The sequence below is a fragment of the Erythrolamprus reginae genome, chromosome 2 (assembly GCF_031021105.1).
Source record: "Erythrolamprus reginae isolate rEryReg1 chromosome 2, rEryReg1.hap1, whole genome shotgun sequence".
NCBI lineage: Eukaryota > Metazoa > Chordata > Lepidosauria > Squamata > Dipsadidae > Erythrolamprus > Erythrolamprus reginae.
Window position 1 is genome coordinate 325,679,284 of NC_091951.1, and position 23,669 is coordinate 325,702,952.

Consider the following 23,669-nt stretch of genomic DNA (forward strand, 5'->3'; position numbering starts at 1 on the left):
TGCCTTATGCCAGCTTCAGCATGCAGAAGCACACTGTCAAACTGATTTTCAGCCTTGGGAAGGCCTTTCTGTCCTCTGGAGGCTTGAGGTTAGATTCCTAAAGCCCCAGAGTGCGAAAACGGCCCAATGGGCAAACCGGAAGTCCTTTTTTCCAAACTCCCCCCCCCCCCATTTGGCTGTTTTTCCCAGTCCCAGGCTTCAGTGAGGCCTGTGTACATGCATGGGGGTGAGGGTTGTGCGAAAGGGCAGCACAGAGGGGTTGTGTGCATGCATGAGGGAAGGAAATGGGTGTTGGCACGTACACGCGTGCTAGCGCGCACAGACACACCCTTTTGGCAGATGAACCAAAAAAGGTTTGCCATCACTGCTATAGGCCTTTGTTTTGAATTTTCAGGGCTCCCTTTCTATTCTTAAATGGGCAAGCCTGTGGAAGATTTTGTTAGTTGCGAAGTCATGTCCGACCCATCGTGACCCCATGGGCAATGTTCCTCCAGACCTTCCTGTTCTCTACCATCCTCTGGAGTCCATTTAAACTCACACCAACTTCTTCAGTGACTTCATCCAGCTACCTCATTCTCTGTCATGCCCTTCATTTGCCCTCAATTGTTCCCAGAATTAGGCTCTCTTTCAGGGAGTACTGCCTTCTCATTTGTTGGCCAAAGTAAAGTGGTACCTCTACTTAAGAACTTAATTCGTTCCGTGACCAGGTTCTTAAGTAGAAAAATTTGTAACTAGAAGCAATTTTTCCCATAGGAATCAATGTAAAAGCAAATAATGCGTGCAAACCCATTAGGAAAGAAATAAAAGCTCGGAATTTGGGTGGGAGGAGGAGTTGGAAGAAGAGGAGGAAGAGACAGTCGCTGCCAAAGGAAGAAGGTAAGGTGAGGAGAATCAAAAAAATACAAAACTTTAAGGCTTAAAAAAAAAAAGAGGGTCTCTGAGGCGGCAAGGAGGAGCATGCGCCTCCCATACACCCGGCGCGAGGCTGCCTCCCATACAGTGCGCCAGAGAGAGAAACCCAGGGGGAATGGCAGGAAGCTGGCCAGGCCTTTGTGACGCTCTCAAATTTCCTGGGAAATTTTCCCAGACTTGGGTTCTTAAGTAGAAAATGGTTCTTAAGAAGAGGCCAAAAAATCTTGAACACCCGGTTCTTATCTAAAAAAGTTCTTAAGTAGAGGCATTCTTAGGTAGAGGTACCACTGTATTTGAGTTTTATCTTCACGATCTGACCTTCTAAAGAGCAGTCAGGGTTGATCTCCTCTAGGACTGACCAGTTTGTTCACCTTGCAGTCAGGGAAGTCCTGCCATCTTCAGCTACCGGTGTGCCCTCTGATGCCGTTGTGGGGAGGGGGCGCTCCCGACAGGAGCACACCTTGTCCGTCAGCATGAGATTTCACTTCTGTATATGCGCTGCAAGTAAAATCTCATGGGAAGATGCTCACGCAATCGAGATTTCGGCAATTTTTGCCGTTATTTTTGCTTCCGCGCATGCACAGAAGCAAAAAAATCACTGAAATCATCAAAATCTCACTTACACAAGCGTCTTCACATGAGATTTCGCTTTCTGTGCATGCACAGAAGTAAAATCTCATTTGGGGGTGAGTGTGCATGTATCGGGAGTGCATAGCTGCACATGCATTCTCAAAATCGTGACCGGAACGGAGCTCCTACCCATTCAGGTAGCAGTCCTTCACTGTTTGCCGTCCAAGGGACTCGCAGGAGTCTTCTCTATAGTTCTTTATATAGGTTGATAGTTTATAAGGCTGTAAGGCACCTACCTTGCTGTCTCAATGCCAAGAGCTGTCATGGTCTCAAATCCTTCTCTCTGTTTAATTTTGCCTGCTGCTACAAGCACTTCTTCGGTGGTTGAATATGAATTGAGATAAAATTCGTGGGTTACATTTTCACCATATTGAACGATCCCAACCTGGAATACAAAATCATCTGCTGAGGAAATTTTCACAATGATGCCATCACTCTCAAGGCGGAAATTGAAGAATTAACCTTTCAGTTATAGACAGAAGACCACCCACAAAATGAGTGCTTTTTTTGTTTTAAAGGGTAAACTAGAAATGTGGTTTACTAAGAATAAGCATTAGGTTGTTGGACAGAGTTCAGTTATACAAACTTGACTCTTCTTGCCACCTGGAACATCTAAATAGATCATATACAATCTTCTCACTTTTTGGCAGACTTGGAGCCATTTTTCACCATGTTCTATGGCCACCTGTATCTTGTTATTTTTGTACTGATTTCTGGGAACACAAAACCTATAAACCTATAAGAACTTCTGAAATTCTCATGTTCTTCAAAATATTTCACAGCTAAAATCAATCAATTCAACTGAAGGTCTTTCCAAAATCAATGAAGCGCATTTTGATGACTTTCTCAATTATCTAATGGCATTAGCAATAATGTATCTTGCTTGTTTTTTTCTAAGGCAGATGAAACATCTACCATTTCTATGTAGGACTCTAATCTGCATTGGATGATTATTTTGTTAATGTGTGAAACTACATACAATAGACTGCATAATTTGTTAAATCGCCTTTCTTTGACATCAATATGTAGATACCTTCAATATATTGGCTAGTCTACTGATTTGCTGCATAGCTTTATTGGATCTTCTACTGATTCTTCTACTCTGCAAATATCTTTCAATTCCTATAGCCTTCCAACATATTAATGACACAGTTCTTTCTTCCATTTCTTAGTTTTGACAGTCTCTTTCCACACTCAACTTTAACAATGTGTTTGATTTCATTCTACAGTTCCTGCAATTTCCATAAATTCATTTGGAACTTCAAAGTGATTCCTGGTGTTCTCCTTGAAAATGATGGAAATCAAAATAATCAAAGTTATATTCTGGAAATTTGTTGGCTTTTTATTTCACTTCTGATTGACCTGCAGCTTGCACACGATCTGTTGCATATTGAGCTGTTCTACTACTTTGTAGTAATAATAAAAATTGGTAGTCAGTTTGATTTTTGAGTACTTCTGTCTATAGACATCACCACTATAGTGGGATTCCTATAACTGTTAATCAATTTATTTTATAAAAGACAGATGATATGTAACAAAATAATAGTGTATTTTTCAAATACTCTTTTCTTCATTTTGCTTAATTTTATGAAAAGTTCTGGTATAAATGTGAACTAAGCAGTGTTCCACTGGTATATTTTAAATATCTGCACTGATATTTTGAATATTTATTTATTTATTCAATTTTGATGCCGCCCTTCTCCTTAGACTCAGGGTGGCTTACAACATGTTAGCAATAGCACTTATTAACAGAGCCAGCATATTGCCCCCACAATCCATGGAGCATTTTTTCTTGGCACGACAGCCCTTAGCACCCAGTAATTCCGGCACTTGCGAGTGGCTTGATGCCATTAAGTCTACCGTGTGGTCTTGGAGTAGGCTGTGAGACCCTCAGGCTATTTCTCTCTGGCTAGGCCTCAAAACCAGCATGCCTTGGTTTATTACTTGTAAATAGTGAGGCCGGGCCCTTCTGTACTCATTGGCACGAACTCTGGTTTTGTCCAGATGATCTCTGAGCTGCAGACACTCCTGGGCCTATTTATTTTTTTTATTTTTTTATTTATTTATTTAGATTTGTATGCCACCCCTCTCCACAGACTCGGGGCGGCTCACAACAAAGTGAAAAAAATTTTTTTACAACAAATCTAAATTTCTACTAAAAACATTTTAAAAACCCAATTTTCTAAACACACATACATACACACATACCATTCATAAATTGTATATGCCCGGGGGAGATGTCTCAGTTTCCCCATGCCTGACGACACAGGTGGGTCTTAAGGAGCTTATGAAAGGCAAGGAGAGTAGGGGCAGTTCTAATCTCCGGGGGGAGCTGGTTGCAGAGGGTCGGGGCCGCCACAGAGAAGGCTCTTCCCCTGGGGCCCGCCAACCGACATTGTTTAGTTGACGGGACCCAGAGAAGGCCCACTCTGTGGGACCTAATCGGTCGCTGGGATTCGTGCGGCAGCAGGCAGTCTTGGAGATATTCTGGTCCAGTGCCATGAAGGGCTAGGAGCTTGGGCCCCCTTCCTCTTGGGAATTCTGCCCATTCATAGCTTCTCCCACCTTGGAAGACTGAGTCAACCTTGAGCCGGTAATTAAATTTGAACCACTAACCTACAGATCTACAGTCAGCTTCAGTGGCCTGCAATATAGCACTCTACCTGCTGTGCCACCCCGGCTCTTTATATGCTGCTAGTCCAGCCATTGAGAGCTAATATCCTCTGACTTGTTATATTTACCTCTTATTCTTCCATTATTAAAACTGTCATATTATTAAAAGACTGAACATTAAATACAATCTATGTAGACATATTATTTTATAGCTGGATCAGTTTACATTCTAGCTTTCAGTTTTCAGATGTGCTTCTCGGTCGGTTTTATAGCTCATTCCTTTTAGTACAAACATCTTTGTTTACTCGCTGTCTTTGATACAACTTAACTTGATACACCAAAGCTTTTGGAAACTGAGATGCTTATATGTAAACTATTAAAGTATTTTTCCTAAGTTGGGAAGGAGGTTGTTCTATATATAATATGGGATGTGAGTACTGTATTAGTGAAATTCTATCAGTCTATTTTCTACCATTCCAGCCTGTACTTTATTATAGCTTGGTTGTTCATTTTTCATTTTTTTGCAAACCGCTTATAAACATTATATAGGAATGACTTACAAAGTTTCAGTATTGAGTAAAACAGAATATGCATTTTACAAAAATGAGTAAAAGAAGAATGTTCTTCAAATTTCTGATGATACGTTTATGTATTCTGAAAGTGCCATTATTGAATACATTCATTGTAAAAGCTAAGCAGATATGGGAACGCTGTGTATCCTTGTCTGTTTATTCTGTTTCTCTTAGTTTTGTCCTTACTTTGTTCATTGTAAAAATTCTTCAAAATAATAATGAGAAGTTCTAGTGTGATCTGGTCTCTTATAACCTTAAATGCTCTCTCCAATAACATTTTGTATTAGCTATCTGATCATTTATTCCTGTTCCTTTTTTGAAACCTTCCTCCTCATTTGACATTTTTCTGACCATCTATGGCTTTATTCTTCTTTGTAAGATCTTAAGCAAACCTTTGTTTATGTAAGGAATGAGTGTAATATTTTGACAGTATGTTAATAAACATCATTTTTTCAATCTGTGTCCTATGGTGTTGTTTCGCATTTGTTGGCATACAGCTGTTTGTACTTTAGTTGTTTCTTTTCAATAGTTCAGTTAGTTTATCTCTGATGCTTTTCTACAAATAGTTTATTGCTCTCGTATATACTAACTTTAAAGTGGAGTTCAGTTCTTACATGCATTCTCTCTATATAAATTGATGTATGTTACTTACTTATTTAAAAGTTTTTTTATGGCTGGACATCAAGACACAATTATGGGTAACCATATAAATGTTTTTTTGTCATTCTATACGAATCCTAGCTTCAAGATATTTCAGTACAATCTTTCAAGTATTCTTTAACTACATTTTTTCTCTATGTCCTACCTTCCATATACACATACTCTATATTCCCATCATGCTATTTCTTTCAAGGTAAGCCATATTATGTAAAAATACCTTTGTACAAGGAAAAAAAGCTATGAGACAGGAGAAAACAAAAGGAAATATGTACATCTAGTTTACAACTCCCTGATTCACTATATATTTTTATTCTTGCAATCCATCCTTGCTTTTAGTACATCCTAATGCTGATTCATTGTTTTTTGTTTTTTAAACTTCTCACCTCTCTGTTTCTAAGATCTTATAGATTTTCTTGGTCTTCCTCTTCCTCTCAGTTAATATAGTTCTTTTATGTCTTAGCCCTAATCCACTCTGTATTTATGATCAAGTTATCTCAATGGACTTATTTTATCCCAAAGGATGATATGCTTTTTATCGCCCACTTATTCTTTTTTTTTAAATTAAAAATAAACTATTTACTACACAAAATACAAACAACAAAACACACAAAAAATCCACATTAAAATAAAAGTTGGAAAAATTGTGAGGTGCCTGTAATACAATTCTAACAGTGCTTATTTCCTATTACACTGATTGTATTTATATATACATCAAGTCTTAGCAAATATCTTATTCTGGTATATCTTTTTCTTTGTTTTCCTTTTGTGACCAATCCCCTGACATTTACTCTCCAAATTATCTAACATTCATTAACTCTAATTTTGCTTCCCCCCCCTTTTTTTCATCCAATCGTGAAACCTACCCCAACAATTAGTATACTCTTGTTCATCTATATTTTTTATTTTTTCCGTTAAACTATCCATTTTCTGTCTTTGTCTTAAATATCGGACGTACAGTACAGTATGTTTAGTGATTGCCTACTCATTCTTGATTTTCTCTCTTCTGCTTTTACCACACATAATTCTTAATCACCCAACTCCTACTGCAGGCAGCTACAGGCAGAAGCACATTATCATTGTGCCATTGTCTCCATCCAGTTTTATAGTACAAAGTGCAACTGTCAGAAGAAGAATGGGAAGCGTACAAAGAGCACCTACCAAGCAAATTGCCTATCAGTCCATGGCAGAGGACTTCAAACTTGGCAACTTTAAGACTTGTGGACATCAACTCCCAGATTTCTCCAGGCAGCTATGCTGGGAGTTGAAGTCCACAAATCTTAAAGTTGCCAAGTTTGGGGACCCCTGGCTCATGGGTTGGGAATTTGAAAAGTCTCTTGAAACTATTAAAGTGTCTCAGCAGGTGACACCACCTGGAAAAATGTGATTTGCCTTGCATTCTTATTCTTATTCTTATTCTTATTCTTATTCTTATTCTTATGTCAACAACACAGAAAATGAGATCACTATGCCAGATTTCGTATTTCATCACCAGTTGGGCGCTTTCCAAGCATCTAGGACTGCGTGATGTAGTGGCGAATTATGTTTGCCGATCCCAGTAAAGTGGCCTTTTGCAATTGACAGATGGAGATTTTGTCAATTCTGATGGTTTTCAAATATCCGCTGAGATCCTTTGGCACTGCACCCAGCATGCCAAGTACCACTGGGACCACTTTCACTGGCTTATGCCAGAGTTGTTGCAGCTCGATTTTTAGATCTTCGTATTTCACTAATTTCTCTAGCTGCTTCTCCTCAATTCTGCTGTCCCCTGGGATTGTGATGTCAATGATCCATACTTTCTTTTTCTCCACAATCAGGATGTCTGGTGTGTTATGCTTCAGAATTCAGTCAGTCTGAAGTCGGAAGTCCCCCAGTAGTTTTGCTTGCTCATTTTTGACCACTTTTTCGGGCTTATGATCCCACCAGTTCTTTGCCACTGGTAAATGGTAGTTCCGGCACAAGTTCCAGTGGATCATATTATTATTATTATTATTATTATTATTATTATTATTATTATTATTAATTAGATTTGTATGCCGCCCCTCTCCGATGACTTGGAGCGGCTGTAATTTGCCTTGGATGCTTACAGTAGCAGAATTGCTTCTGATACATACCGTGAAAGAAAACTTTCAGGGAACAGCAGGTCTGGAAGCTACATTGGGCAGTAGGGGAAAACATTATGGAGGGAGGTAATGGCCTATATTACTTCAAATATGATTTACAGTAGTCCCTCGCTATACCGCGCTTCACCTACTGTGGCTTCACTTCATCGCGGGTTTCTGAGGAAGTCGATCAGCAGATTTAAACAGCCCGCCGAACTCGATCGGCAGGTTTAAAAAAAAAAATCTAAAATTGTAAATACTGTATTTAAATACTGTATCTAAAATAAATACTGTGTGGGAAGGGTTTATAAACACTTAAAACAATGAAAACTTACCAAACAATTACAATATAAATACTTAAATAAGTACTATCAGTCGATAAATTCCCCATCGCGGATTTCACCTATCGCGGCCAGGTCTGGAACGTAACACCAGCGATAGGTGAGGGACTACTGTAACATTTTATAGGTTTGCACAGGCCATAGATAAAGCAATGAAATAAGCGTAAGGAGGAGTTTCTCTCTATGCTTGTAGATAACAATATGATTTCCCCCAAAACCATAGCATTTAACACATGGTACTTTCATTGCCATGACTGTGTTTTATGCATGTGTCTTTGGTATCCAAATTCATTCTTTCTTTCTTTCTTTCTTTCTTTCTTTCTTTCTTTCTTTCTTTCCTTCTTTCTTTCTTTGTCTCTCTCTCTCTCTTTCTTTCTCTTCCTTCCTTTTTTCCTCCCTCCCTCCTTCCTTCCTTCCTTCCTTCCTCCTTCACTCCTTCTCCTCCCCTCCCCTTCCTTTTATAATAATTATAATAATAATAATAATAATAATAATAATTTATTAGAATTGTATTAGAATTTTTTCTATTTCTAAACTGCCTATCTCCATCAAAGAGGGACTTTGTTCATTTGCAATAGGGTTCACATCTTCTTTATTTGAACGATAAATGTTTCTTACTTTTGCACAATGCATGAAGAGGTTATGCAAAGTGACTCCTTCTTCTGTTGATGTCTCAGATCAACATTTTACTCAATCTCTGACAAGATGATTATTTGTAATACAGTTATTTCTAGGTGATATGGTACTCTTAACCCTTTACTTTCATATCTATGCATTAACTGACCTGTGTAAGAAACTATAAAAGATTTCTCCTCTGATGTAGAACCACTGTCCAGGATTGGTAAATTAGAAAAGTAACGTAGCTATCCTTGATTATATAGCTATGCTACAGATCGTATCAAATCAAATATTGCCTTAGTGTACCTGTGTATCGTGGGGTCCTATACTCATATTTTGCAGTATTCGTTTCAAAAAATTGGTAACATCTTTCCATTCAAAAATGCTGTTAGATCCATCAAGAACAAAGACAATATCCAGTTGGGACTTGCATTCTACAACAGGAAACATAAAATAAGGAAATGTTCAAAGCATACAGTGATTTTTCTTGCTGTTCCTTTAATTTCAAAATAAATTACTTTTAAGTGAGCCAAAACAGATATAATGTATCTCAGATACTAATTATAGGAAAGATGAAGTGCTTTGCGTTTCTGCATTCCATTGCACTAATATCTATTTATCTAAAGTGCCATGGGATTGGGTGGCATGTAAGTCAATTAAATTAAATTAAATTAAATTAAATTAAATTAATATCGTTTATTCATTGGACAACCTACAGAACGAAACACAGCCAAGCAGAAGATGAAGGATGAAGATTTTGAGTTGCTTTAATGTGAATCAGTGCCTCTGGATAATGTGCATAATGAAGTTCTGTTCGATGAACGGAAATGGAGGTTCATCTTCCATGGTATCATAGAATTAATTGGCCTATTTTGGACCACTCATTCTCTTTCTCTACCCAACCTGGGACTCAGCCTATTTTGAGCAAATGTTGGACTCACTGCTTGATCTGATATAATGGTTCTATGATTCTGGAGCCTGTTGTAACTGGATGGTGCTAACTCATCAGTGCAGGAGATCAAGCTATTGATCCAATCTGGAAGTTCTCAGATGCTTTTAGCATCTTGAGAAGTCCTGCACTGGTGATCTGAAATGGCATATAGCTTAAGTTATTCATAACTATGTTTAATGTGATTCTAAAATGTATACAGTTTTATTTCAGATTGCAGAACAGACATTCTACTTAAGACATATTGTACTTCAAATGTCTCTTTGATATGTGTTTTGTGACCACTGCTAGCCATTTTAGAATGCATAATTACAGAAATAAGTTCTTCGTGCAACTTGCCACACATTATAGTGATCATCTTAAAAAAAATAATAGATATGCAATATTTAGGACTCTTGAAGTCTAATTACATGAATAGTTTGCAGGCTCTTTAGTTACATTACTGATTGGTTGTACTGTATAGCATCACTTGTCTATATAAAAAAAGGAACAACTGCAGTGGCCTTGAATAGAAGAGCAAAACTAAAGAGCATTTATTTTAATTGTCTTCAACAAAGGAGCAACTTAAATAAAGGAAGAAGAAAGAACATGGTAGAGTAGCAATCATATCTTCCAAAAAAGGCTTCATAAAGTGGTTTTGAGAATAATGTTTTAATATGATTAAACTATTTCCTTTCTGCTTCTGGGAATAAGCACAAAGCTTTATGTCTCACAAACCAATACAAGGACAAGTACACGGGGTGGACAAAAAAATAGAAACACCTTGAAAATCCAGATTTGGAATCCAGATTTGTGAAGCTCCCTTTGAACAGTTTTTGTGGAAATTGGGTTCTGTACGTGTCTATTGAGTTCTGCAGTGATTTTAGGAGCTGTGGTCTTGCGATCCGCTCTAACAATTTGCTTTAGAGTCCGACGGTCTCTCTCAGACAACTTCAACTTTCGACCAGACCTGTGCTTGGTTGAGGACGTTTTCCCTTCTCTTTCAAAAGTAGTCATTACTTTTGAGACATTACCTCTTGAAACGCCAAACATTCGGGCACTTTCTGTTACACTAGCACCTGCCATTTGAGTACCAACAATTTGGCCTCTTTGAAAGACTGAGACGTCTGCCATTTCTAGAAGGCTATAACCAATTTCCTTAAATTGCTGTAAAAAAAAAAGGTAGTTTAAAAAAACATATCAAACAACAGAATTAAAAAAACATTAAAATATGTCAAGTTTTGATTGATTTGAACATGTTTAAACATTATGATGCCAAAAAGTCAAGGGTTTCCAGTTTTTTGTCCACCCCCTGTATTTTGTCTTTTTGAATTAAAGAGGCATTTAGCTTTCAATGATGTCCTGGAGATTATTTTCACTTGTGACTAATGCTAGGAACCTGTTTATGTTAAAAATAAATTCCAGAAGCAATAAGCATTTAGGTAATATACAAACTAAGATAATATTTACCTAACTTGGTCATACCAGTTGCCTTGAGAATTAGTTTAGGTTTCTGACATAACTGTGTACGTATTAGATTTTTTCAAGCTCTACCCACGTTCAACAGATACAAGAACAATTTTTATATGCATACCTCGCAATGGAGAAAAGGAATTTAAAACCTCAAAATTGGAACTAACATTGGAACAGATGCCTGTTGTGTAATAGGAATGTCCACATTTATAAGCATAAAGAGGTCCACATGCCTACGATAAAGAGAAAAATAATAATTTTTACTGTTTAAATAATTCACCATATTGTATAGTTATAGTAACTACTTTGATATTCAGTTTCCAGTAATTCTAATGGTTGGAAAAATGCTTCCTGAAATCCTAAGGTTTTTTTTAAGTTCAGAACACAAAGTACAAGGTAGGGAGATACGATCTAGTAGACAACACCTACTCTATCAAAGACTTTGGAGTACTCATCTCAAATGATCTAAGTGCCAGAGCTCACTGTAACAGCATTGCCATAAAGCATTAAGAGTTGTTAACCTAATCTTACATAGCTTCTACTGTGGGAATATTGACCTTCTAACAAAGGCATACAAAAACTTTGCTAAACCAATTCTTGAATACAACTCATCTGTCTGGAACCCACATAACATATTGGACATTAACCAGTCGAGAGATATTTCATAAGAAGTGTCCTCCACTCCTCTGCTCATAACAGAATGTCTTATGCCACCAGACTTGAAATGTTGGATCTAGACAACTTAGAACTTCACTGTCTTTGGTCAGACTTAAGTCAGTACAAAAAATCATCTACTTCCTGAATCAATCAAATCAATGTCCTTCCTGACAATGAATACTTCAGCTTTAACCACAATAATACAAGAGCACATAATAGATACAAACTTATGGTAAACCGCTACAAATTCGATTGCAGAAAATACAACTTCAGTAATAGAGTTTTCAATGCATGGAATGCACTACCAGGCTCTGTGGTTTCTTTTCCAAACCCCCAAAGTTCATGCTGGCTGGTAATTTTGGGAGTTGAAATCCACATGTCTTCATGTTGCAAGGCAGAGAAACACTGCTTTAGAGCATCACTAAGCATACCATAAGAAGTATTAGAAGGAATGGGAAAAAGATGGCACCACTGACTGAAATTGGCTCTCCTTAGTGCCATGTGTAGAATCATTGCTGCATCTAGTGTCTTACATGGATGATAGCAATAGCACTTAGGCTTATATACTGCTTCATGGTGCTTTTTACAGTCCTCTCTAAGTGGTTTTACAGAGTCAGCATTTTGTCCCCAACAATCTGGGTTCTCATTTTATCCATCTTGGAACGATGGAAGGCTGAGTCAACCTTGAGCCTGGTAAGATTTGAACTGCCAAATTGCAGGCAGCTGTCAGGCAGCAGACATAGTCTGCAATACAGCACTCTAACCACTGCACCACCATGGCTCCTGACGATATTATCTATTCATTTCAGTTCAACATTTGGTGATTGTATGAGCCAGGTCTTTCAACATCTTCTAATCCTGCACATCTTCTATATCCTTGAGTTGTTCAATGCTCTGGCTGGTATCAGCCTTGATGGTGTCCAGCCAGTATGTTCTTTGGTGGTGTGGTTTCCTTTTGCTCATAATTTCTACACATAATTGCTTTCTTCAGGGAATTCCCCTGCATGACATGGTCAAAATAAGCGAGATGTAGTTTTGTGATTTTGCCTTCCTTATGTGGATAGAAAGTAGCTTTCCATTATTGTGTATAATTTCCCAAAAGTAGTTAGAATCCAACCTCTTCAGACCAAATCAACATGTTTAATATTCCAGAGTGATAGGAATTTTAATCCAAAAATATCTAGTTCTGTATTCCTTCTATAAAATCTTCTATATCACTGGTGGGTTGCTGCCAGTTCGGCCCAGTTCGGCTGTCCTGTTAGCGGGAATTTGCCACCATTTGCCAACTAGCAGTGATGCTGGCTGGCCACACCCTCGAACTGGTCCTCTTTTCTCCACTTCCTGAAAGCAACTCTGTGCATGAAAAACGCACAATTCCAATGCAATGCAAACCAGCAGGGAAGGTAAGTAGAACCCACTCCTGTTCTATATGTGAAAGCTTTCGTGGTAAATATTATAGTATTGGTTATGGTAAATATGCATATTGTTTTTTTTAATTTTCCTCAAGAGATATTTACTCACCAAAAACCCTCCTTTGGGATTCGTTACTAAGGTTGACCCAAGAGTCATGTTCTCCTTTACTTCTGTAACTTGGGGAATTGAAGTGTTGGCTATAGATAGATTAAAAATAAATATATGCAAACAAGATATTAAACCATATAATGGCCTATTTAAAATGCCAACTTTGTATGTAAAACATGGATCTTTTTGGCTTCTTTTCCTTTTTTCTCCCTGTCCCCTCTTGTTTAAAACTATGAAATACAAGTCAAATACTTGGCTTCCATCCCAGAATCTCTGTCTGGGATAATGCTTCACATAGTTTTCTTGAACCTCAAAGAGAATGTCAAAATAGCAACAGGGTGACAGCAGAAGATATGCATCCATTTAAAATTGAAAATTAGGGACAAATAAACTTTTCATTTTCTGTATAGTTTCACTGTTGGACCAGTCAATTATCAGCTTTACACATAATATTTCAGTGGGCAATAAAGGTTATGGGAACGGCAGTGTAATAGAACTCACACTAGTTCCTCTGTTAGTGAAAACTATATAATTGACATTGGAGGAAGTTTCGGGACCTTTGGAAAAGATTCTGAGAAGGAGCAAATATAGCTAAAATACCCATTGCACATCCACATTTGATCATGATTTGCTGTTTTTTGTCTGTTCTTGGCATTTTATTTTTTTTTTGCTAGAAGAATGAATTTGGAGTTATGAACGCAGATTTGCCATGGAAATGTTGTAAAAAATGGTCTGTCATGTGTGTATGGTCAGAAATACAATTCTAATTGTGGTTGTAAGCCGACAATTACTTGTGTACCATTTATATAAAATATTTTCTTATAGCACCCTCCTTTTTGCCGAGATAATTTAATTTCTTTTTATCATTTAACCTGTTTAATGAGTGAGCTTTGATTATGATGTTTGTTATATAACAACAACAACAACAGCAGAGTTTGAAGGGACCTTGGAGGTCTTCTATCCAACCCCCTGCTTAGGCAGAAAGCCCTACACCACTTCAGACAAATGTTTATCCAACATCTTCTTTAAAACTGTTGTGCTTGAAGCAAAACGTAGTGTTGGATTAATTGTTCTGTCAGGAAATTTTCCCTTATTCCTAAGCTGCTTCTCTCCTTGTTTAGTTTCCACCCATTGCTTCTTGTTCTACCCTCAGGTTTCTGAAAGATATCTGGCCTTTTATTTAAACATGTTTCGGCTTCTAACTTGATTTTGTTAGGGTAGGTCAATTTGCAATTTCTTACCATTGATTTTCTTACCTGGCAGATTTAACTTTACACATGGCAAACCATTACCCTGTCCTACAGGGCATTTATAGACATCACCTGTTTTCTTTTGGGGCTGACCAGCCAAAGGAGAACCAATAAGAACCCTGTAGAATAATAATAATAACAATAATAATAATAATAATAATAATAATAATAATAATAATGTCAACACAGTGTTTTTCAGAGTATAAGATGCACTGGAGTATAAAACGTACCTTAGTTTTTTGGGAAGAAATTAGGGGGGGAAATCTGTCTACCAGGTATTCATCAGGCTAGCATCCTTAGTCTGGTCAGCTTCAGCACATTATTTTATCCCCTGGTTAGGGCCTTAAAAAAACCTTATTCTGAGAGAGTAACAATAAAAGAGCTTGCAAGCCGATAAGAACTGGGAACAGCGTTAGCCCCTGGTTAGGGCTGGAAAGAAGTAGAGCAATGAAAAAAAGCCTGCAAAGACTTAGGGCTTGGAAAACATTTTTCTCAGAGAGTAACAATGAAAGAACCTGCAAGGTAAGAGCTGGGAAGATTGTTAGCACCTAGTTAGGGCTGAAAAAAAGCTTCGAAAAAAGCTACATTCGGAGTATAAGATACACCCAAATTTTCAGCTTCTTTTAGGGAGGAAAAAGGTGCATGTTGGAAAGGGTCCAGAGAATCTATTTCTTGCAGGGGCTTTTTGAAGCGAAGCACCTACCAGCCTTTCAGTAACGTCTCTGGAAACCGATTGAAAACTAGGAAAAATAAGTTACCCAACATTGCCTGATCCAAGGATAATCTCTTGAGAAGGAGTGTATAGCTATATCCTTCAAGCCAGGTAGCACTACTCTCTTCCACAACGACTGAAAAAAAACAGTCTAATATAAGTTGCATGCAAAAAAGCTGGTGGGATAAAAATATGTTCATAATAGCAGATAGAAGTAGCAAGTTAGAGCAGCTTCTCTAGTTAGTTATTCTTTGTCTAAAAACACATGGCGTTCGTTATGACCTATGAAATTCTAAATGACTAAGAACTCATTAGGTTATAGGCCAGGGTGTCAAACTCGCGGCCCGTAGGCTGGATTCATCACGTGCTGGCCATGCCTACTTCAGGTTAGTGAAGGTGGGGGAAAATTGCGGTATGTCCCATGACATACAGTATGTCCTTCCAACAGTCCTCGGAGTGGAGCGGTATAGAAGTCCAATCAATCAATCAATCAATCAATCAATCAATCAATCAATCAAATAAATAAGCGAATGAATGAATGAATGAATGAATGAATGAATGAATGAATGAATGAATGACAACTTGATGCTGCAAGTTTAACACCCCTGTTATAGAGGTATGGGAATGGGTGGAAAGGAGAGATATTAATTAACTAATTAATAAACTCACCATTTTCCTTCTTCATTTTCAAATTGCTGCACACTGTATCCAAACATGTCTTCCACAGGACCACTAAAAGTCATCGTATCTTTCACATCAACATTGAATGACCAAGAGAGATGCAGAAGAACTGGGGGGGGGGGGGGGTTGGGGTTGTAAAAAAATAAAAAATAAAACAAATATTAAGAATGGAGAAGATTGAACCGGACCCAATGGCAAAGTTTACATGTTGCCTAAAGACCCTCAGAAATTTGAAATTGAAATAAATTCTCACCAACAGTGATCTGGAAGATACATGATACATGATGGCCAGTGGTGGTTTCTAACCTATCTTGCTGTTGGTTTGCTTCCTCCCTTGCCTCATGGCTGTGTCTCATGCCCAGTGCCAAAACCTCCAGAAATATCCCCCGCCCCAAAGCTAAAAACAATGGCATTGCATGCACAGTGCCAGAAACTCAGCTTCTGTGAATACACAGAAGAAAAAATCCCCCCACCCCCAAATAAAAAATATTAAAAAATAAAAAAATAAAAAATAAAGATGGCGGCATCCATGGACCGATTCAGACTGACAGAACCAGTTCTGTGACATCATTGTGACATCACCAGCCGCTTGTTACCAGTTGAACCCGTCTGAATTAGAAGGAACCTGTTAGATATGCTGCCCAGTTATCTGCCCTGTTACCAGGGTAAAAATCAAAAGTACAGATTTGTTTATTGCATGTTGATTGGTTAGCCTCTTTTGGCCCTAAAATTGTAGCAAGGTAAAAGCTGCCTGTTGCTGGGGCTAGTTTGTATAAATACTGAGAACTGTCATTGTATTGCGCTCTCAATACACACTTGCTAATTGACTGTGTTAGGCTACCTTGTTCCTGTCAGAACAATAAACTTGAGTTTGATCCAACGTATATTGAGAGATATTACAGAACCCACCTCTGATGACAGCATATGATAACAAATACATTGAAGGCTTCCAATTGGATTGTTGTGTGTTAAATTTGCTACTTAAGTGGACTGTTAAATAGTAAAGCTTCTTTGGAATCAAATATTCTGTTGCCACAACAGCATCTGTTCAGTTTTGTGTAATGGATGGAGTTTTTATTGGGATGGAATATAGAAGATGGAATATGGGATTTGATCTGAAAGCCAGCTACTGCTAGAAGATTACTGAACTTTCTTGTCCAGTTGGTTGGCCACTGGGGAAAACAGACAGCTGAACTAGATGGACCAAGGATATGATCAAACAGCGTGTTGTTTATGTTTTGATTATGGCCAAAACCGGATTCATATCTTTCCTCAGCTGTAGTACAATTTGTCAGGTTGTCATATTGTCATCAACTGTGACTGAAGGAAACAGAAAGACAAATAACTTGACCAGACCCTATCCTTGCATTATTCAACGATGGAGGAAAGAATTCAAAGCACTGTTTTCTAAAAGATAGACCATTTTGTCTTTAGTGGAGCCTCTCACCTAAGACAATAGAGATTGTTATCTGAACATCACATTCTTGGTTGTATTGGTGACTCATAGTCTTATTTTTCTTTTTCCTAGATGATTTAGTCTGATTTATTATCAAACACATTTTGTTTTAATGTAAGACAAATAAACCTGACCACACACCAGGATTGAACATTAAATGTGTGACAGCAAAGTTCAGAAATCACACAGGACAACCTCTGGCAGGCTACTCGAAAGGAGGTTTTTCAACCTCACCTTGAAAAAGGTTGTAAATCCATCTTACTTGGCTATTTAAGTAATATTTTATCTGATATTTTCATTGTTAGAAATAACTTCACAATAAGACTACAACTGTTTTCAATTTGCTGCACATAAACAAAAATAAATTTTACATTTTTCAAAAAATGTTTTCATACTTTCACAGTAAAACATCTCTATGTTTAAATCCATAATGTTCCATGATGCGGAATATTTAATGGCAAAACAAAAAGTGTACACTAGCAGATATTGCTTTACTTGGTGCTGAAAGTTTGTTTATTTGTTTATTTGTTTATTTATAATTATTTGTCACAAATATGTACAAGATAGAAGGTATTGGTATAAATATAAATATAAATATACAGGTAAATTTGGACGATAGGACAGTAAGACAGGGGTGGTAGGCACAATGGTACACTTATGCACGCCCCTTACCGACTTCTTAGGTATGGGATGAGGTCAACTGTAGACAGTCTAAGACAGTGATGGCGAACCTTTTTCCCCTCAGGTTCCGAAAGAGCATGGGCGTGCGCTATTGTGCATGCGCAAGTGCCCAGACCCATAATTCAATGTCTGGGGAGGGCAAAAACAGCTTTCCACCCCCCCAGAGGCCCTCTGGAGGCTGGAAACGGCCTGTTTCCCAACTATTGGTGGGCCCAGTAGGCTTGTGTTTCGCCCTCCCCTGGCTCCAAGGCTTCCCTGCAGCTGGGGGGAGTAAAAACACCCTCCCCAATCCCCCCGGAGGCTCTCTGGAAGTCACCCTCCTAGAGCCTCTGTACAAGCCAAAAATCAGCTGGCTGGCAAACACCTGCACGTTGGAGCTGAGCTAGAGCAACAGCTCGCATGCGAGCAGATATGGCTCTGTGTGCCACCTGTGGCACCCGTGCCAGAGGTTCACATCACTGGTCTAAGGTTAAAGCTTTTTAAGTTTGGGGAAGAAACCACAGAGTCAGGTAATGCATTCTAGGCATCTGTAGTTAGAACATTTCAGTTCTAACCACAAATGAACTAAGAAGGCATTCTAGGTTCTATGAATGTCCTCTTTCAGGTCACCACATGTTCTGTCAAGCTCTCTGGTCGAATCTTCTCGAAATCTTCAGACACATACACATTTGAAAATTCAAAACAATGTTCTTTTTACCGAATATGCAAATAAACGAAGCCCTCTTTTTGTATAGCAAAGAGCACTCGTCTCCAAACAAACTGGTAATTTGTACAAGTCTCTTATCAGTTCTGTGATACTTAGCTTGCAGCTGTGAGGCAATTCACAGTCCTTCTTCTTTCACAAAGTGAAACACACTTTGCTCTGGTTTAGTTTCAAAGCGGGGAAAAATCAGCACACAAAGGTCAAAGTCAGCAAAGCAGGCACGAAACACAACGATCAGATAATCCTCCACAATGGCCAAACCCACAGGCTGCTATTTATAGCAGCCTCACTAATTACCACAGCCCCACCCAACCACGGGTGGCCTCATTTTCTTTGATAATAATCTCTCAGTTGTTGCTGCCTATGCATCGCTCTCCGCATGCGTGGCTGTATCATTAACTCTTGTTCCGAATCCAAGGAGGAGCTAGATAATTGATCTCCTTCTCAGCTGTCTGCAACACTCTCCTCCTCCCTGTCACTCATGTCTTCTTGGTCAGAGGAGCCTTCATCATCAGATTCCACTGGGAGCAAAACAGGCCTGCAGCATGTGGATGTCTCCCGCACATCCACAGTCCTTGGGGCAGGAACTGGGCCAGAGCTAACCGCACCACCACATAGGGAAGCTTAGTAAATGTGACAACTTCAAACTGGCTACACTACTAAATTTTAAATCACAGGCACTTAAGAATGCCCTGCTGAGGCACTTGAGTGTATTCAATCCTATGTCCACCGGAAAGAGAACACAGTGATCTTTTTTGCATTTTAATGTCTTTGGCAGTAAAGACATTTCTTGTGGATTATGTGCACAGGAACATAAAATATTGTAAGGAGTTGTTGATGTTTAAGTGATGCTAAGATTCATCATGCCTTTTATGAGTGGCCCATCAAATTGTTCAGGGCCTTTTATAGTAACAGAGCTTGAAAAAAGGAAGAAATGTCTTGCTGCTTTCAATTAGTATTCTTTGGACTCATGAGAAAATAGCAAATACTACCGAGACAAAATAGCTTTAAAGGAAAAATTGTGGATGGTCAGAGAAGATAAAGCGGCAGCACTTATTTGGCTTTGCTGTTATGAAAGTATGCAGAGAAATTTTAATAGGAAGACTACGACTACAAGCAGGAGGGATAACCCAAAACTTGTATACATGAATGATTGCTATTTAATGGAACACTACATTAATATGGAGATGCCCGCTTTGTTCTGCTCTTCCCAATAGGATCAGATATTTTGATATACAGTGATCCCCCGGGTATTGCGATCCCGATCATTGCGAAATGGCTATATGGCGATTTGGCAACCCGGAAGTAAAAACACCATCTGCGCATGCACGCCCTTTTTTCTATGGGCACGCATGCGTAGATGGCGCCAGGCAGATCAGCTGCTGGGGGGCTTCCCTAGGTCTTCCCCCTCTTGCTGGCGGGAGGGCGAGCGACGGGCATCAGCGAGGAGTTTCCCCACCGCCCACGCAAACTCCTCGCTGCTGCCGCTCGCCCCGCCCTTCGCCCGCCCACGCCGTTCATTCTCACCGCTTCCCAGCTGAGTCCTGAAGCGAATTGGCTTCAGGACTCAGCTGGGAAGCGGCGCGAGCGAGCGGCGCGAGCAAACGGCTTGTCCGCCGCCTGCCTGCCCTTCGCCCGCCCTTCGCCCGCCCACGCCGTTCATTCTCGCCGCTTCCCAGCTGAGTCCTGAAGCGAATTGACTTCAGGACTCAGCTGAGAAGCGGCGCGAGCGAACGGCGCGAGCGAACGGCTTGTCCGCCGCCTGCCTGCCCGCGCGCCTGCCCACCCTTCGCCCGCCCCACGCCGTTCATTCTCGCCGCTTCCCAGCTGAGTCCTGAAGTGAATTGGCTTCAGGACTCAGCTGGGAAGCGGCACGAGCGAACGGCGTGGGCGGGCGAAGGGCGGGCGAGCGGCAGCGAGGAGTTTGCGTGGGCGGTGGGGAAACCCCAGCGCCACTTCCCAGCTGAGTCCCCTTCCCAGGAACCCCAATCTTCGGCTCCTCGCTAGCGCTGCGGAAGTAAAAACACCATCTGCGCATGCGCAGGTGGTGTTTTTACCTCCGCAGCGCTACTTCGTGAAAAACCGATCATTGCGGGGGGTCCTGGAACGGAACCCTCGCAATGATCGGGGGATCACTGTATCCACAGTACCATACAAACAGATTAGAGTTTACAATACCCATGGATTTTCTAAGATCGGCATTAGTTCAAACCCCCTTTTAAATATATACAGTAATACCTCATGATACGAACTTAATTGGTGCAAGGAGGAGGTTCGTAAGACGAAAGGTTCGTAAGATGAAACATTGTTTCCCATAGGAAACAATGTAAAGTCAATTAATCCGTGCAACCAAAAAAACACCCGCAAAAAAACGGCTTTCGGCGACTGCTGGGAAGCCGCGCGGCTGTTTTAAAAGGTGACAGCCGGCCTGGGGGGCTTCCCAGCACCCCCCGAACCCGGGTTTGGGGTTCGGGGGGGTGCTGGGAAGCCCCCCAGGCCAGCTGCGACCTTTTAAAACAGCTGTGTGGCTTCCCAGCTCTCTCCGAACGCCGAACGCGGAAGTTCGGCTTTGGCGTTCGGCTTCGGGAGACAGCTGGGAAGCGGCGCAGCTGTTTTAAAAGGTCGCAGCCGGCCTGGGGGGCTTCCCAGCACCCCCCGAACCCCAAACCCGGGTTCGGGGGGGTGCTGGGAAGCCCCCCAGGCCGGCTGCGACCACTTAAAAGAGCCGTGCCACTTCCCAGCTGTCTCCTGAAGCCGAACGCGGAAGTTCGGCTTTGGCGTTCGGCTTCAGGAGACAGATGGGAAGCGGCACGGCTTTTAAAAGGTCGCAGCTGGCCTGGGGGGCTTCCCAGCACCCCCCGAACCCCGAACCCGGGTTCGGGGGGGTGCTGGGAAGCCCCCCAGGCCGGCTGCGACCTTTTAAAAGAGCCGCGCCCCTTCCCAGCTGTCCCCTGAAGCCGAACGTGGAAGTTCAGCTTTGGCGTTCGGCTTCAGGAGACAGATGGGAAGCGGCGCGGCTGTTTTAAAAGGTGACAGCCGGGCTGGGGGGCTCCCCAGCAACCTCCCGAACCGAACCCGGGGTTCAGAAAAATTTTGCCTCTTCTTACGAACTTTGTTCGAATTCCGAACCGGCATTCGGGAGGCTTCTGGGAAGCCCCGCCGCCCGGCTGTCACCTTTTAAAACAGGCGTGCGGCTTCCCAGCAGTCTCCGAACGCCGGTTCGTAACTCGAAAAAAGTTCGTAAGAAGAGGCAAAATTTTTCTGAACCCCGGGTTCGTATCACGAGTTGTTCGTAAGACGAGGGGTTCGTATCTTGAGGTACCACTGTACTTACATAATCTGCATTGCAAAAGTCTAGATTAGTAGTTCCCAATGTGGGGTCCACGCCCCACAGGAGGGCAATTTGATTTTTAATGGGGGCAATTGGAACCTTGTTTAAACCAAGTTAATGGCCTTTTATATTTCCTCTGCGTGAGTAGAAGTTCACTTTTTGAATAGTAAGAATTATGTCACAGGGGAGGGGGTGCCATCAGGATTTTAGAGATGTTTAGGTGGGGCATGGCCAAAAAAAGTCTATATGCCCTTTGCCCATGCATGCATGACTCTCCTCCCCTATTTCTTAACTTCCGGTGGGCCCGGTAGGCTCATTTTTAGCCTCTCCAGAGGCTTTCTTGGAGCCCAAGTAGGGTGAAAACGCCCTCGCAGAGCCTTGGCGTGAGCCAAAAACCCATGGCTGGCTGCTGTGCACATGCGCACTGGAGCTGAACTAGGGCAACAGCTCATGTGCCAGCAGATATGGCTCCGTGTGACACCTGTGGCACGTGTGCCATAGTTTCTCCATCACAGGTCTAGATGATTGCTAGTGGGCAGCAAAGAGACAGAAAAAAAGTCTGCATTGGTTGCCGATCAGTTTCTGGTCACAATTCAAAGTGTTGGTTATGACCTATAAAGCCCTTCATGGTACTGGACCAGATTATCTCCGGGACCGCCTTCTGCTGCACGAATTCCAGCGACAGTTAGGTCCCACAGAGTGGGCCTTCTCCGGATCCCGTCAACTAAACAATGTCATTTGGCGGGACCCAGGGGAAGAGCCTTCTCTGTGGCGGCCCCGGCTCTTTGGAACCAACTCCCTCCAGAGATTAGAATTGCCCCCACCCTCCTTGCCTTTTGTAAGCTTCTTAAAACCCACCTCTGCCATCGGGCATGGGGGAACTGAGATATTCTTTTCCCCTAGGCCTTACAATTTACGCATGGTATGGTTGTATGTATGTTTGGTTTTAAAATAAGGGGTTTCTTAGTTGTTTAGTATTGGATTGTTACATTCTGTTTTTTATTACTGTTGTTAGCCGCCCCGAGTCTGCAGAGCGGCGGCATACAAATCCAATAAATAAATAAAATAAATAAATTTGATGCTCTCTAGCACTCTTCTGAATTTTTACAGTCAGATGTCATAGGCCTATTTTAAACACAGGTCTTTGTTGATTTACAACCATTTGAAATTACTGAAAAACAATGACTTATAACCTCACAGTTATAATAAGCATCCCACCATGTGATCAAGATTCAGGTATTTGGCAAGCAGCATGTATTTATGAGGGTTACAGTGTCCCGGAATCATGTAATCACCATTTACAATCTTCTCAGCAGATTTCAGACAAGCAAAACCATTGGGAAGAAGCTGGATAGTGTCTGCATGATTCGCTTAACTGTAAGGATTTCCCTAACAAGTGTGGCAAAGAAGTTCATAAAATTGGACGTGACCCACTAAATAAATCACCGTGCTTAGCAATGGAAATTCTGGTTTCAAATGTAGTTATAAGTCAAGGACAGAAAACATCTCACAACAAAGCTGTCGAGAGGGGGGAAATTTGAAAAGTGAGAAACAAGACAATTAAACAAAGAAAGTAGATGTCATGGGTTGGACGAAACCCAAACAAACATTCAATACTGCAACATTTTGTGATCTGCATTGGATCCAAGCATACTTCCATGTTCTTTATCTAAGGCAGTGTTTTTCAAACTTGGCGACTTTTAAGATGCATGGACCTCAGCTTGGTAATTTTAAGATGTTAGGGACCCCAGTATGTGGCTGGGAAATTCTGGGAGTTGAAGTTCAAAAGTTACAAGTTTGAAAAACACAGACCTAAGACAATCAAGAAATA

The 23,669-nt window shown here is 40.7% G+C and overlaps 1 protein-coding gene across 1 annotated transcript in view; it reads right to left on the reverse strand.

The window, feature by feature from the left end:
- Positions 1-23,669, reverse strand: part of ITGA1 (integrin subunit alpha 1) — a 118,073-nt gene that overhangs the window by 63,750 nt on the left and 30,654 nt on the right. The window contains exons 2-7 of the mRNA XM_070743361.1: positions 15,656-15,776; positions 14,281-14,393; positions 13,025-13,113; positions 10,968-11,079; positions 8,752-8,879; positions 1,779-1,927 (exon numbers count right to left, since the gene is read on the reverse strand). Coding sequence (XP_070599462.1) covers positions 1,779-1,927; positions 8,752-8,879; positions 10,968-11,079; positions 13,025-13,113; positions 14,281-14,393; positions 15,656-15,776 — 712 coding nt within the window. The remainder of the gene's footprint in view (positions 1-1,778; positions 1,928-8,751; positions 8,880-10,967; positions 11,080-13,024; positions 13,114-14,280; positions 14,394-15,655; positions 15,777-23,669) is intronic.